At 36.4% G+C, this 16,975-nt stretch overlaps 1 protein-coding gene across 2 annotated transcripts in view; it reads right to left on the reverse strand.

Annotated features, from left to right (window-relative positions):
* LOC115217235 (leucine-rich repeats and immunoglobulin-like domains protein 3) overlaps positions 1-16,975 on the reverse strand; it is a 130,451-nt gene that overhangs the window by 24,739 nt on the left and 88,737 nt on the right. For both annotated transcript variants that reach the window (XM_029786877.2, XM_029786876.2), the window contains exons 10-13: positions 15,233-15,304; positions 10,496-10,639; positions 3,905-4,129; positions 539-702 (exon numbers count right to left, since the gene is read on the reverse strand). In XM_029786877.2, the coding sequence (XP_029642737.1) occupies positions 539-702; positions 3,905-4,129; positions 10,496-10,639; positions 15,233-15,304 (605 nt within the window). The remainder of the gene's footprint in view (positions 1-538; positions 703-3,904; positions 4,130-10,495; positions 10,640-15,232; positions 15,305-16,975) is intronic.

Raw genomic sequence — 16,975 nt, forward strand, 5'->3', positions numbered from 1 at the left:
CTAGTGTTCGTTGGTCGTAACTCTCTACGACAAATTGCCTTACTTCTAAATGTACTGTAAATATTAAATGTACATAACTAAACCAATGTAGTAAATATTTTCTTTTTCTTCACCTCTTTCCAACCTGTTAATAAAATTTATTTCTGCAATTACGAAACTGCTTGTTATAACGGTGAAAAAGAACACGAACTTATCTTCAACATACATGCACATTCAACATGCCTGTTAAGCGTCTTTATATATATATATATATATATATTTCACAAAGGCGTTTATGTAGCTTGAGTTGGGATTTATGTATAGTGATAATACTTATAATTGTGTTATAAGTAACGGGTTTATCAATATAGATTCTTACTCAAGAAATAAAATATATTTATTATCTATCCCAGTAAAAACCATATAAATATGGTAATACACCACATTATAAAAGTGGTACCCAATTATACTAGAAAATAATAATAACAATAATAATAATAATAAAAAATGAAAAAAAAATAGAACAGACAGCTATGTATTCATGAAATAGTATACTCACTGCAGTCAAATTCTTCTGGTTTCACAGCAAAGATACTTTTGCCTTTTGATGAATGAGGATGAGCACATATTGCAGTGACTGAGTCTTCAAATTTATTCTCATATAACCACTTTGGTAACCAGGCCAAATGACAATCACAGAGTAGATTGCTAGTGTTGAATTGTCTGCAAAAGTAAATGGATTTTCTTTAGCAAAAGTTATAGTACTAAATATTGGAATCTTGAAGCAATTAAGGTTTGGCAATGGGAAGAGTATCCAATCAGAGAAAATCTGCCTTGATGTAAACTTTGTTGGATCCATTCAATCATGGATAAGTGAATAATAAAACAATGATGATAAAGACTCTATCAGAACATAAAACCTCTTCACATGTTGTTCATTGTTATGATACCATACTTAGCTGAGGGGACAACCTCTACATGGCTACTCAAACTATTAGAGACAGCAGCTAAATCCCTTCTAAATTACAACTGACCATTATTAGAAAGAGAAGGAGATCTATGTATCTGACGTAATGTACACCTGGACACTTTATAGTCAAAATGAAGATGGGATGATTAAAGTTTGAACGTCTTCAGTCATAAGTCTGCTCAATAAGAACTGACATGGAGCTACACAACAACAACAATAATGGTTTGTTTTGTTTTTCATTGATTGAACCTCATGAAACAGACTGTATGTGTATCTATAATTATATAACCGATCCAATAAAATAATTAAATTTTCCTCTACCTTTATGGTTGTGTGGCTGAGAAACACATTTGCAACCACATCATTATGATAGATATATAGATAGGCAGGTAGATAGATCGATAGGTATGTGTGTGTATAAATGCCTATGTGCGCATGTTTGTGATCCTCACCTATTTCTTTACTATCCACAAGGGGCTAAACACAGAGGGAACAAACAAGGACAGACAAACGGATTAAGTCGATTATATCGACCCCAGTGCGTAACTGGTACTTTATTTATTGACCCCGAAAGGATGAAAGGCAAAGTCAACCTCGGCAGAATTTGAACTCAGAACGTAACGGCAGATGAAATACAGCTAAGCGTTTCGCCTGGCGTGTTAACATTTCTGCCAACTCTCTGCCATCACATGATGACCAGTGGTTGGACGAAAGAGACAGATAGAACAAGTAGTACCAATAAGTACCAAACTTAAAAATAACTGGGTCAATTTGTATGACTAAAATCCTTCAAGGCAATACTCCAGCATGGCTGCAGTCCAGTGACTAAAACAAGTAAAGGACAATGGGTAAACTCCTTCATATTATGAAGAAGACAAGGTCCAAAAATAAATACAAAATCTAGGGACCAGCAGACTTTATAAATGACAAGATGGTCCTGAGTAGAATACCACAACCAGACTGATATGAAGTTTGACCCAGGCCAACAAAGTCAGGTATTATGTTCAGCTATTTTCTCGGATTACAAGAGAAAAGAGTACAGCATTGAAGTATCATATATCTACATGTCACAGATATCTGTTTACTGGATATGGCTGTTCCATAAGTTTAATTCAAATACAGCTAGCTCTAGCTTAACTAAGTCTACCCAACAACAGCAATTTTGTTGGATTTTCTTTTTTTTTCTTTGTGTGTGTGTGTCTGTAAAGATTCAACTGACAATTTAGAAGAGTGCTAATTTTATATTGCATAAAAATAAATTCTTTAGAAATTGGAGGGTAACATTGAATCGCGTCTTTAATATTCAATGAACGAAGGAAAGAAAAGGTCGAAGCATCAAGCAAATTTATTTCTGGTATTAAGACTTTATTCTGCACTGAAGAACTGGTGAGAAACTTTAAAATGAAGGCCTTAAATAGAGTGAGTAAGTATTGCTAGAATGCATGCAAAACACACATTTTATATATATATATATATATACATATATATTTACACATATATACATACAAATATACATATATACACATGTGGACTCATACAGTAAGAAAGATCTAATGATTACAGCTGTATCTATATACTTAGGGAAAGCTAGATTCAACAGCTGGTGCGATGAGAAAATACAAACAGTAGTATTTCAAACATATGGAAACAGAGAAGAGGAAAGAGAAACAAATTAAGACAGCCAGTGTAGTATACAAATTAATTAGGAGGAAGAGGAAAGAAAGTGGGGGGAGGCAAGGAAAAGGATGGGTAGCGATGAAGAAGTAAATAAAGCCTTTTTAGCAACAGCAATTGGCGCTGTCAACACTATGTTTCTGTGTGATCTTTGGTGTTAAAGTAGAACCAAGTCTGGCTGATACTAAGAGGAATGACATTTGAGAGAGATAGAGGGGAGGGGGAAGTCACATGACTAACAGACAAGTGTTGAAGTAACAAACCTATTCTGGACAGGGCAACTCCAGTTGTGGTCTAAAATGTCTAACAAGTTTACCCATGTTTAATTGTCGGAGCTGGAGGCATGTGGTCAAATAGTTAGTGTGTTCCACTCACTAATGTAAGCTTATGGTTTTGATTCTCAGACCGGGTAGCATGTTGTGTTCTTGAGCAAAACACTTCATTTCATATCGCTCTCCAGCAGTAGCAGGAAAGTTAACCCTGCAATGGACTGGCATCTCATCCAGGAACAAGTGTTGTAATCTCAGTCACTTATATGCCATGGAAATTGGGTTAAGCACCAGCCTTATGTGTTCTAGGGCTCATCATTTAACATCCCTTTTTCATGTTGGCTTGGGTTAGATGGTTTGACAAGTTGGAGAACTGTATCAGGCTCCAATTGTCTGTTGCAGCATAGTTTCTTATAGGAAGGAATGGGTGCTCTTCCTAACACCAACCACTTTACAGAGTGGTACTAGCACCAGTGCTTTATCCATGGAACAAGCACCAATGCTTTATATGTGATACCATTATGGGTGCTTTTTATGTGACACTAGCACAGGAAATGTGCTTATGAAAAAAAATTAAAAAATGGATGGTGGTAGTATGAGCTAAATCTTATCTAATGAATAAAAAAAAAAAAAACAGGTAAGAAAAGCAGGGAGTCTCTCTAGGTTGAATTGCTACTACTCAACATTAAAAGGTCACGGCACCTGTGATTAGAATGCCACATGAAAAGATCACAAAACGGATTCTTCAGGCCAACCCAACAGACAGACTTATGAATAGACCAAGAACAAGATGGTTGGATACCATTCATAATGTCTGTAGTCATGCTTGGGAATCCAGCCAAAAAGTGTAATGACAGTTACTTCTGATAGGGTCCTATGGAGAATGTACTTGAGGACTCTACTCACATGACCTTCCTAGGAATTGTGGGTAGAAAAAGGGGATGGAATAAATCCTCAAGACAAAACAAAAAGCAGGTGTAAAAAAAAAAAAAAAAAAAAAAAAGAGACTTACAATTCTTTCAAAAGATGTAGTGGCTCGAAAGCATTTTCCAGTATAGAAGCAATATGGTTCTCCAGCAAGAAGAGATGTTCAAGGTTTTGCAATCCTATGAATGAGCGTTTTGCAAGGGACTTGATTTTATTGCCATTGAGGTCAAGTTGAGTTAGCCTATGGAGACCAGCAAAGGCCCCATCAATATCTTCAACAGCTGAGGAAATTTCATTGTGGTTTAGTTGGCTATGGAAAAAACAAGGAAAAAAAACAATGATGAAGCATAAAAATTACCATACATTTGTGAAACACTAAGTGACTAATACAATTTGAAGGGTTAAATATGAGTAAATCTTGCTGCTATTTATGTAAATAGCAAAAAAAAGTAAAAGGCCATGTTAACGTGTTGTTGCTTGCATTTAACTTTGTGGGTAGAGCTTTGACATTTTTGGTAAGACTGGCAGAGGAATTAGAGACACACCTCACCCCTGCACCTTACTCAATAACAAAACAGAGTTTATTTAGCGAAGATTAGCAAATATATGCTGGTGTATAATGAGCCAAAATGTAGACAGGGGTTAAGTTGTGAACAAAATGTCAAAAAAAAAAAAGAAAAAAAAGAAAGAAAGAGAAAATGTATAAAACTGCAAGTCCAAAAAGTCAAATTAACATCAACTTAAAACATTGTGGAAAAGGTAGTGAAAAAACAACGCAAAATTGCCCCTAAAATATTTTGAATTTACATTTAATTTATATTAAATTGTGAAATTAAAGTTACATTCAAAAGTGTTACATTCCTCTGTTTTCGCACGAGTGTGTGTATATATATATATATATGTGTGTGTGTGTATGTATGTAATGTATGGAAAGGCCTCAATTTTCTAACTTACAAAAAAGTTTATTTTCACAAGTTTAAATTACAAGCTAGTAGGCTCCAATAATCTTCAAAAATGTTTGTTAAGTCAAAAATTTTAGTCTTTGCCAGAGCCTTCTCTACTTTTAATGTATTGTGTTCAAAGCTCAGTTTGATAGCTAAATTAAAATAACTACCAACATGATGACAGCTTTAAGGTCTTACACTGCTGAGACGTAAAATGTCTAAAAACACCATGCCAAAATGTCACCCAAAATTCAGCCTGTCGCAAATTCAGTGGTTTAAAAGATATATTAATCCTGTTTCTATCATATAATAGTTGGCCTACTGAAATTCCATTAAACAGCTAAATGAACATGAAATAAAGCTGGATGAAGGCTGTCATGTTTTAAAATGTAACTAAATCACAGCCAGATATCAAGAAAAGCAAAATGAATCTTAAATATATTTGCTGTGTCAATCAAATATTTATGTTAGATATGCTGACACAGTTTTGGGTTTTAGCTACGATTAAAAAATAACGATAAATGAAAACAGGATAAAACAAAAGCAGAAGGAGAAGAAAAAAAACATCGATTTAAGGAAAGACAGATAAGAAGTTTGACAAAGAAAATAGAAGACTCATCTCTGGGTTCAAACGAAATGAGAAGAAGGTTAAGTGGTTTTCTACGAGAGAAGCTATAAAGCTTTATGTGATCTATTTAGCTCTGAAAGTCTTCGAAAGAGGAGCCTCAAGTCAGGATACATTCCTTTCAGTGGCTGCTAGAACTCGTGATAGATTATATCATATATGATGTAAAATATGTGTGTGGTTGTTTTACAACTGTGGGGTTTCAGGTTCAGTCCCACTAAGTGGCACCTTGGGCAAGTGTCTTCTGCTATATAGTCCTGAGCCAACCGATGCTTGTGTTTGATAGATGAAAGGAAACTGTGAGGAAGCCCACCTTAATATATGGCAGCGAGCTGGCAGAACCGTTAGCACGTCAGGTGAAATGCGTAGCCGTATTTCGTCTGCTGTTATCTTCTGAGTTCAAATTCCGCCGAGGTCAACTTTGCCTTTCATCCTTTCGGGGTCAATAAACTAAGTACCAGTTACACACTGGAGTCGATGTAATCAACTTAATCCATTTGTCTGTCCCCTCTGTGTTTAGCCCCTTGTGGGTAATAAAGAAATATATATATATATATATATATATATACATATTTGCATGTGTGTGTGTGTTCTAATGAGCAGTATAGTTTATGGTTGCGTCCTTTTAAAACCTGTAACTTAGCATATTGACAAACAGAGATCAATAAACTGACTGGAATAATTATTGGATTGATAATGATGGATTAAAACCTTGAAGGGTGTTCCCCCACACCCCTTGCCTACCAAATATGAATGCTGTAGTATTTGAAACTAATAAATGAACACTCACACACACACACACACACACACACACACACACACAAACACACCCTGTTTAGTCCCTGACTAACTGGGCAACTATACCTAACAAGCAGTCAGCCAACCAACTATGGAATAATCTCTCTCTCTCTCTCTTTCTTTCTTTCCAGTTTTAATCAATCAACTACTGTGGTGAGAGGCTGTCACACAACACTGGCATCATCACATCACACTGTAGCCAGCAGTTATTTACACAGCTACTTAAAACAAGTAGCAAGGTGTAGACCATTTACAAAGACAGTTTTAGTCAGGGTGAAGGAGAGAGAGAGAGAGAGAGAGAGAGAGAGAGAGAGAGAGAGAGAGGAGAGAGAGAGAGAGAGAGAGAGAACAGCAGCCATTGTTGTCCAGGCACTAAAACACACACACATTAAATACAATCACTCCATTAAAAGTGGTCAGCACCTCTCATTGTGGACAGCTTTATTGAGAGTCACCTCCAATTCACAGTAGCTATAAAATGAAATATAAATTAACTGTTGGTCAAGCTGACCAACAGAGAAATTGCCTGCAACATAGCAGTATGCACATTACTTTATACTTTGGACCGAATACAAATGAGTGGGGAGGAAAGGATAAGGACTGGAAGGTTTTCAGGGGCCAGGTTTTAAAAATTACCAGTGAAGTATAATAACATTTAATCCCTTGCCTGTCTGTGTGATACACAGGGCATATTTCACTGGCATCCATGCATCATATATGATACACATTCCAAATTTTTTATCAACCACCAGAGCAACTTGACACTTATGGAAGGAGAAAAACCATGGGCACCTAGGACAAACTTATGAAAATGTTTTGGACAGGCAAAGGGTTAAGCAATATCATAGATGTTATTTTCCCTGAATCCTGAGTATCCAGTTCCCATAGTGATAAGTGGACATGACACAGGTGACACAGGTTCCCCCAACACATAAACACACACCATTAGGTAGGTTGACAATCTAATTACTGATAGCTTATCTTACTGAAGGAACTGAACTAGGCGTTGGCAGTCCAATAGATCATTAGTTAATTCCATCGTACACATCACTGCACTACTCTTTACATTAATAGAGATAGAGAGACTCAGCAGTTACAAGCAAGGAGTTTTTTTCACAGACCCAAATCCTATGATAAACACTGACCAAATTTTAGTGCCCAAATTCGCCACATTCATCTTTTAGCTCCCACAACCACCACCAACCTCGCCAGTGGAACTATAAACTGAATCCAGGAATCTTTTCAATTTTATTTGTTTCAGCCAATGGACCGTGGCTATGCTGGAGTACCACCTTGAAGGGTTTAGTTAAACAAATTGGCCTCGTACTTATTTTTAAGTTATGGGGACATAAACAATGTAACACTGGTTGTGAAGCTGTGGTGGAGGAACACACACATACTCGTTATCATCACCATTTAACCTCTGTTTTCCATGCTGGTATGGGTTAGATGGTTTGACAGGAGTTGGAAGCCAGAAAGCTGCAGCAAGCTCCAATTGTGTTTTGGCATGGTCTCTATAGCTGAATGATCTTCCTAATGCCATGGGTTGCATTTTGTGTGGCAGCAGCACAGGTGCTTTTTATATGATATATATATATATACAACAACACCTTTACATTATATACAACACATACAGCAGTACCTTGGGCAAATGTCATCTATAACAGTCCCAGAGCCCCAGGCCAACCAATGCTTTGTGAGAGAATTTGGTAGATGAAAACTGAAAGGATTATCTTCTTTATAGTCCCTTAAACTAAGTGGCTTGTTGCTTTGTTTGGTACTTTCTTACAAAAAAACCCCAAAAGACAAAAAGGGCATCTGACCATAGAAAAATCTACATCAACAAATTTCCTCTGAACCATGCAAGAATGGGAAAACGGACAGGCATGGTTGTGTTAAGAAATTTGCTTCCCAACCACATGATTTCAGTTTCAATACCATCGTGTGGTACCTGGGGGAAGTGTCTTCAACTATAGCCTTGGGTAGACTAAAGCCTTATGGTTGGATTTGGTGGAAAGAAACTGAAAGAAGCCTTTATTTATGTGTGTGTGTGTGTCCCTCACCATCGCGTGACAAGTGTTGGTTTGTTTACACCCCCATAACTTAGCAGTTCAGCAAATAAGACTAGCCGAATAAGTACTACTACACTTAAAAAGTACCAGGGTTGACTAAAGACTCTTCAAGGCGGTGCCCCAGCATGGCAGCAATCTAATGACTGAAACAACTAAAAAATTTTAAAAAAAGATTAAATGGTGATGATGATATTACTGGTAAATATTTTATCAGTCCTAGATGGATTAAAAAAAACAAACAAAAAAAATAACCTGCTCTGGCAGGATTTGAAATTGGATTAAAATCCAGTTCTGCACACCATAAAGTGCTCTTCAGTGTGCGCGTGTGTGTGTGTTAGTATCTTAACCATAGGGACAACCACCACCAGTCATTATTGGTTAAAGAAATATTACTGTTAGGCAACAAATACAACAATCTAATGCCATGATATCAACTGAAATATTCAAAATGTCAGGAGTGAGAGAGAGTAGGTAGAGAGGGCAATCCTGCGCTCTGAGATAGCTTCCAATAAACCAGATCAGTAGAGCTGTCCAGGATTTAATCAACTAGAAAGGAATTTACATTTAATGAGATTTCTGCACATTGAGTGTATGTATGTGTGTGCGTATATATATAAATATATATATATATATATATATATATATGTGGTATCCATTCATCCATTTCTCTATCTTTCTCTCGAAATGTGAGTGTGTGTGTGTATATACAGATATATTCACATACATACATAAGCAAATGGAGATGGAGAGAGAAAAATAAATAAATGGTTACCAAAATATAAAATGTAACATTAATGGCTTTTTTTCTGCATCATGATGTTAGCGATGATAATGATGATGATGATTGTAGGAAATAGATTTTCAGATTTGGATTTCAAATTGCAAAGTTATTGAACTATCAAAATAGATTTTTTTTTTTTCAGACCAAAAAAAAATTATTGTGTCATCAAGTGTGGCAGTGTATGCATGTGTGTGTATGTGTCTATGTGTGAGTGAATGTATACATATGTATGTATATGCAAATCTGTGTGCATGTATGTAAATGTGAGTGTGCAAACTGATGTTTAAAAGAAACAAGATTGATGTTGTCCGAGAATATTCAAGATGGAAATATAGAAATTCATTCCTTTTTTTTCTTCATTCAATGAAATCTCTCCAACGTAGCAGTGATCTCAAATATAGTATAGAGATGCAGTTAGTGGAATTGGTAAAGCATATAGAGACCAATCAGCTCAAGGAGCTGGCCGTTCAAGTTCTCTCAACCCTGCTCAAGCCTCACTTTCTTTTAGATAAAAGTATGGTGTGATTTGAGAGAAGGCTGGCTGCTATTTCTAATGTATGAAATGTCCAAAATAGAGGCTACCTCACTAGTTCTCTTTGCCATTGGCGCAGTATTGTTGCCTATGGAACAGATATTGAAATAACCTAGTCTTTCTAGCAATGTATAGCTACCATTGCTAATTCATTACTAGAAGCAGTAGGAACACAGTAAAATTGATGAGTGTTTCATTAGCTCTCTGTGCTGTAGAAATTGCCAATAGGTAGTCAGTGTTTGGTGGAGCAGAGTGAGCTCAGCCAAGTAGACTTGCACTGTATCTACATACATATCCACACTAAGTGAAAACAACAAGTATTTGAGAGTGTCTCTATGTGGTTACTCAAACAGCTAGAAATAGCAGCTGAACCACACACACACACACACACATATTGTCAAAGATGCACTATGTTAGAAAGTAAAACAGGTTCACCATGGCAGGTACAACTTTGACCACAGACCTGTCTGTTCAATTGTGTCTGACCTAGAATTACATAACCACAATATAAAAAAATGTCTGGTGTTTCACAAAATAAGTCACTAGTGTCAAAAGATTCACTTGCATCGCTATTATTCTATTAAGTTCAAAAATCCACAGGACAATGTGTAACATGTAGATTAAAGAGACTAGGTTTGTTATATATGAGGGGGTGCTGAAAAGTTCCTGGCTTTAAGAGTATTGCGAAAGGCCTTCTAAGTTCTTTTACAGGGCTTACAAAAGCTGAAGGACCACTACAATAAGTGTGTGAATTTGAGAGGGGAAATATGGTGAATAAAATCATAATTAACCAATTCTCCCATAAAATCATAATTAACCAATTCTCACATCATAATAATGATGTGGAAATACAATTGAATGAAAATAGGGGGGGGGGTAAAGTAAAGAAAAAACAATGGAAAAACAAATAAAATAGTGTCTTACAAAATTTCCAGGTTTGATAAATCCTTGAAAGCTCCACGTTCTATGTGAGAAATGTGATTGTGGCCCAGGTAGAGAGACTTCAATGCAGCCAGATTGGCGAAGGAGTTCACTGTAATTGAACTAAGCTGGTTGTGGCTCAGATCCCTGGAGGTAAAAAACACAAGGGGAAAATTTTAGAAATTTGAAGTAGAAAAGACGAAGAGCATAATTTTAAAACAATAGAAAATACAAGAAAATAAAATGAAAAACAAAGCTAAACTGATGGGTTTATAGCATTTTAGAAAAACCAGGTATTGGACTGATTCAGATATTGATTTCAAATTTTGGCACAAGGCCAGCAATTTTAGGGCTGGGGAGTGGGGTTAAGTCAATTACATCGATCTCAGCAATCAACTGATACTTATTTTATTGACCCTGAAAAGATGAAAAGTCGACCGTGGCAAAATTTGAACTCAGAATGTGAAGACAGTTGAAATGCTGGAAAGCACTTCTGGCCTCTCACATCTACCCTACAATGCCATTCTAAAAATTAATTACATCATTAAAATCTCGGAGTAATGAGACTGAGTAATCTGAATACTCTATTCTACAATGCACAAAATATTTTGTTTATACAATTCCTAATAATATTTGATTATAAAAAATATGATTTTTTTTTTTAAACATCAGATGGCTGGGAGTGCCCATCTGAATAAAATAGGAATCAAAAGGATCCATGGGTAAAAAATGGTTGAGAACCACTGGATTAAAGTGATCTAAAAATTTGTTAAATTTTCATATTAATTTACATTCCAAACATCAGCTTAATGATTCCACTATATTTTTCATTATTTTCAAAATTATCTGATACAAAGAGGGTGTATTTCAAGAGAAATATGGTAACAAAAGGGTTAAGTAATTCTTTTAACCCCTTTGCATCCAGATTACTCTGTCAAATGTAATGCTCATTTAGTCACATAATTTTGAATAAATATTTCATTATCTCATAGCTTCATTGATGTGATTATATTTTACTTTAGACTGACATTGTAGAGTAAGTATGATAGGTCAACATAAAACTGGTAGAATCTCTGGGCCAGATATGGCCAAGTTAAATGCTAAAGGGCTAAACTAGATTCATAGAATTCATACCAAGTTCCATTTATGTAAAAAAAGACAAAATTTTTCAACACCCACCCTATCAAGGTTTCTTTTATTTTTCTTTTCTTTCTCCTTGTTTATTTTCATTTTCAAAACTCTACATAATTGCATTCAATTGTTTAAGGCAGACAACCAGCAAATTTGATTTGGAGCTAGCCATTAAAATGTTATATTTTAATACGTCCCTGAAGGCAAGGCGGACTATGTATGATTAGCAGTTATAGTTTGAGATTTTCTAGATGTATTTGAATGGAGTGATTATCAATCTATAAAAATAATTTTCAATTTTAGATTTTCTGAATTACTTCCCAATATAACAACAGTTTGGTATCATCAATGTTGGAAGGGGAAAATTGCTTCACACAAACTGCTGAGGAGAAATTCCTGCTCAGCTCACCTTCCATACTACACCACCACCACCACTATGACTACTATCACTGAGACATTCATGTTCTCTAGTGGCAGGCAACATTTCTTTCCCTTCTATTTCTTTTTTTTTTTTTTGGCCGTTTGTTTTTATGGCAGCTACCATAGCTCATAGCTGTCAGCAATAAAATGAAGCAATAACAACAGTCTGCTGAATAAAACAGGGTCCCACAGTTTTTATACTGTGTGTGTGTGTGTGTGTGTGAATAAATGTATGTATGAGTATACACATATTTAAGTGTGTGTGTGTGTATTTATATAATTCACCAAAGCCTAACCCTGGCATTCTGAGCTTACCACCTGACAAGACCAGGTCCTGACCAAACTGGCAATACAAATAAATCATAACCCTGACAGCCATTCTCTCTCTTTTTTTTTTTTTATCATCACTCCCTCTCCTCTATCTCTCTTTGTAACACACACACACACACGCACACTCTCTCGCACACAAATAAACAGAAAAGGCTAAGGAAACAGTCACCAGAATATATATAAAATAAAGGAAATTCAAGCTAGTGGTGGTATTTCTTCTCTCCCCTTTCCCCCCTCCCTCTCTCTCTCTCTCTCTCTAACACAGCTTGGATTGATTGAGTGGAATCCTGATTTCTTCTTCTGGTTGCTGACATTTATTTATTGACTTATAATTTCCACAGACAAAAAGGGGTACCTCAAGACTGAACACTAAAAGGCTGAAACTAATATTAAACTATTGGAAGCTTGAAAGCCAGCTACTTCTCCATGCTTTGATAATGTGTGTGTGTGAAGGACAAGGTAGAAACAATGCATTTTGATGGCAAATTTAACAAAATTTCTATGTCACGGTTGTAAGTTTTTAACCTTTAGCATTTAAACAGGCCAATATCTGCAGCAAATATTCTTCCTGTCTTTTATTCAAACTGGCCAGATCCAGCTTCTCTTACCTATACTACAATGTCATTCTAAAAATAAACAATAGGTGTAGGAGTGGCTGTGTGGTAAGTAGCATGCTTACCAACCACATGGCACCTTGGGCAAGTGTCTTCTACTATACCCTCGGACCGACCAAAGCCTTGTGAGTGGATTTGGTAGACAGAAACTGAAAGAAGATGCATGTGTATATATATGTTTGTGTGTCTGTGTTTGTCACCTCAACATCGTTGACAACAAAAATGATTTAGAGTTTGAAAGTATATACTCCTTTAGTCTTTTACTAGCTTCAGTCATTTGATTGCGGCCATGCTGAAGCATCACCTTTAGTCAAACAAATTGACCCCAGGACTTATTCTTAGTAAGCCTTGTACTTATACTATTGGTCTCTTTTGCTAAACTGCTAAGTTACGGGAACATAAACACACCAACATCGGTTGTCAAATGATGGTGGGGAGACAGACACACAAACACACATGATGGTCGTCTTTCAGTTTCCTTCTACCAAATCCACTCACAAGGCTTTGGTTGGCCTGAGGCTATAGTAGAAGATACTTGCTCAAGGTTCCATGCATTGCGACTGAACCTGGTACCATGTGGTTGGGAAGCAGAAAAGAAAAATTTAATTATTTATTAGTAACTTTTATCTTTGAGCGGTGACCATGTTTGGGACACCACCTTGAAGGGTCTAGTTAAATAAACTGACCCCTACCGTACTTATTTATTTATTTTTTTAAAGTCTGAAACTTATTCAATTGATATTTTCTGCTTAACTGCTAACTGATGGAGATATAAGCAAACCAACATTGGTTGTCAAATGAGGGAGGGGAGCAACACAAACACACAACAGAAAATTTCTATCAACTAAATCCACTCACAGGGCATGTCAGCCCAGGTTTATAGTATAAGACACTTGCCCAAGGCGACACACAGAGGGACTGAACCCAAAACCACAGAATTGCAAAGTAAGCTTTTTTAACAACACAGTCATGCTTGTGTCAAAGTCAAAAAATTATCAGTATATTAAGCTTGTTTTTAAGACCAGTTTCAATTCTAGAACCAGATGGTATATCATGCCCTTGAGCAAGGTACTTCATTTCATATTGCTCCAGCCCACACCACTCAAAAATAAGAACCAGCAGCAACTAGAGATTAAACATGTGATAGCCTAGCAACATATTCTGGAGAAAGTCTCCAAGAGCTAGGAGTAGTGGCAACTGCTTGGGACTCTATTTCTGCTGCAGAAAGGCTGTTATGATAACTCACTTGCCTTATCGGCCTTGACTTGATGATGAACTTAACAAAAGGGTCAGTGTTTATAAAGATGATGGAACTCTAAGATGATCCCAAAACTTCAGCTTTATATGGGTTTCTTGGGCTTCTCTATCTTTGCAAGCAATTTTAAACAATACTTATAAAAACTCATTTCTCATGAGCAATATATACTAATATCATTATGTGTATATCATGGTATTGACAAGATTATCGGATGTTGTTATGCATTGCTGGTCACAATGCACTTTGCATTGTTATAGCTTTCAAATGATGCAACCCTGCTGGTTAGGCAAGCAGGCCAACATTTTCCCTGGTCTGAAGGTTATTTCATTACAGGGTTACCCATTTACAGCTGAGCAGACTGGAGCAACAGGGAATGATGAGTTTTGTACAAGAACACAACGAGCCACCCAGTCCAGGAATCAAACCCATGATCTACCGCTCATGAGTGTGACACCCTAACCACTAGGAATATATCAACCCAAATCATATTTGGGGAGAGCCTATATATATATATATATATATATATATATATTACACTCACGGAGTGGTTGGCGTTAGGAAGGGCATCCAGCCGTAGAAACACTGCCAGATTTGACTGGGCCTGATGAAGCCTTCTGGCTTCACAGACCCCAGTAGAACCGTCCAACCCATTCTAGCATGGAAAGCGGACGCTAAACGATGATGATGATGATGATGATATTGGGTATGGCTGTGTGGTTAGGGAGCTTGCTTCCTAGCTACATGGTTTCGGGTTCAGTCCCACCGCATGGCACTTTGGGTAGGTGTCTTCTGATATAGCCCTGAGGCGACCGAAGCTTTGTGATTGAATTTGGTAGGCGGAAGTTACTGCTGTGTGTGTAGATGCTTGTGCCTCTCAGATATATATATATATATATAGTTATTCCAGAAACACTGCCTTTTGCAATAATATATGAACACATGGTTGAAAGGGGAAGAGTAATAAAATAGAAAAATGTTAAAACTTACAATTTCCTGAGTAACCGACAAGATTCCCATCCATCAAGTTCCACTGATTTGATATTATTGTGTGTTAAAGATCTGTTGGAGGAAGACAAAAGAGACACATTAGATTAAAACTTAGAAAGGGGTTTGGCTAACAAGAAGCTAACGAGATAAGATAACAGAATTATACACAGGCTGCACTGAGTGTATAGTAAACATACTGTATTAAATGTCAGTATCATTTCGTGTAGGGTTGATGTTAACATTTCTACAATTAAATTATTGCAGTCAGATTCACAGAATTTATAAGTTTGGTTTAAGTACAAATTCAGCACAATAACGCACTGGATGATAAAATACGGTTCTTGCAGACTTTATCTTTGTCTAGTACACATGTAATCACCAGGGTGGAACATATTCATTTGCCAAACTACACACATGGTGAAGGGTAGGCGGAGGCTGGAACTCAGTAGTACTACCATCTAACTGGTTTGACGAGACAGTTGACATTTGCAAATATCTTTTGCGTCTTCTTCTTGTACCCTTTTGTATTTTATTGCTCGACCAACCAATCCTATCTGAGATTTGTCCGTGGATGTAAAAATGAAATTAAGTAACGAACAGAAGGAGGCTGGAGCAATTTTTGTTTTTTCTTGGGTCCCTAGGACTCATAAGGCTGGTTTCCTGGTTTCTATGGCATATAGAAGATGGAAACCACAGCATTTCCCTGAATTTGGCATTGGTCTCTTGCAGGGTTCAAGGCCGACAATTTTGAAGGGAAGGTACAAGTTGATGACATTGACCCAAGCATTGACAAGTATTTTATTTCATTGACCCTGAAGGAAGGAAGGAAAAGCAAAACTGCTCATAAGATTTGAACTCAGAATGTAAAGAACTAGAAGAAATGTTGCAAGGGATTTTGTCCAACATGCTAATGTCAGCTTGCTACCTTGGCTGGAACAGTGTGAGATATGTAGTTCTTTTTTCATTCTGTTCATGGAATTATTTTGTACAAATGATACCTGCAAACACACTATGTATGTTCATGTCCAGTTGTGGGCAAGCATTATAACCAAAGGTTGAAACATTAACGCAAATCTAGCCAGCAATAAAATTATATATGAATAAGGACCTAAATCTTATAATACAAGTAGCAGTTAATATGTCCTCAGGGCCCTTAACTCCCAGTAGAGTCATAAATATACCCTCATCATGACATACAGCATTTTAGATCTGGCAGAACTTCCTACCTTCTATGCGTCTGACCTCTTCCACAGAGGAAGAGGAGAAGTAAAATCAACCACAGTACAAGACTAACACTTTATTTCTTGACTCTGACAAGCATGAAAGGCAAAGTTGCCCTCAGCAGAATCTGTATTCAGAATGCAGATAGCAGGAATACATACAGCAAAATTTTCTCTTTGATGCTTCCAACAATGTCAACTCACCACATTATTATCTAGGTTGATACCAATAGAAAATGAGTCAAACATAACATATTCATAGTAAATAATTCCTTAAATCCTTGCTCACTTTCGTATTATAAGCTTACTGACATAAGATTTAGGACTATATATATATATATATATATATATATATATATACACACACACACACTTCTTGTTTTAATGGAAGTAGGTAATTTGGCAATTGATACACAAAATATGTTGAATTAGAACAGGTAAGGCCACAACTTGGCAAGAAAATAATGTAAAAATATTTTTTTTATTCAGGCAGTTGTTTACCTCTAAGTGATAATTTTGTTAA

This window comes from Octopus sinensis, linkage group LG11, assembly GCF_006345805.1.
Source record: "Octopus sinensis linkage group LG11, ASM634580v1, whole genome shotgun sequence".
NCBI classification, from domain to species: domain Eukaryota; kingdom Metazoa; phylum Mollusca; class Cephalopoda; order Octopoda; family Octopodidae; genus Octopus; species Octopus sinensis.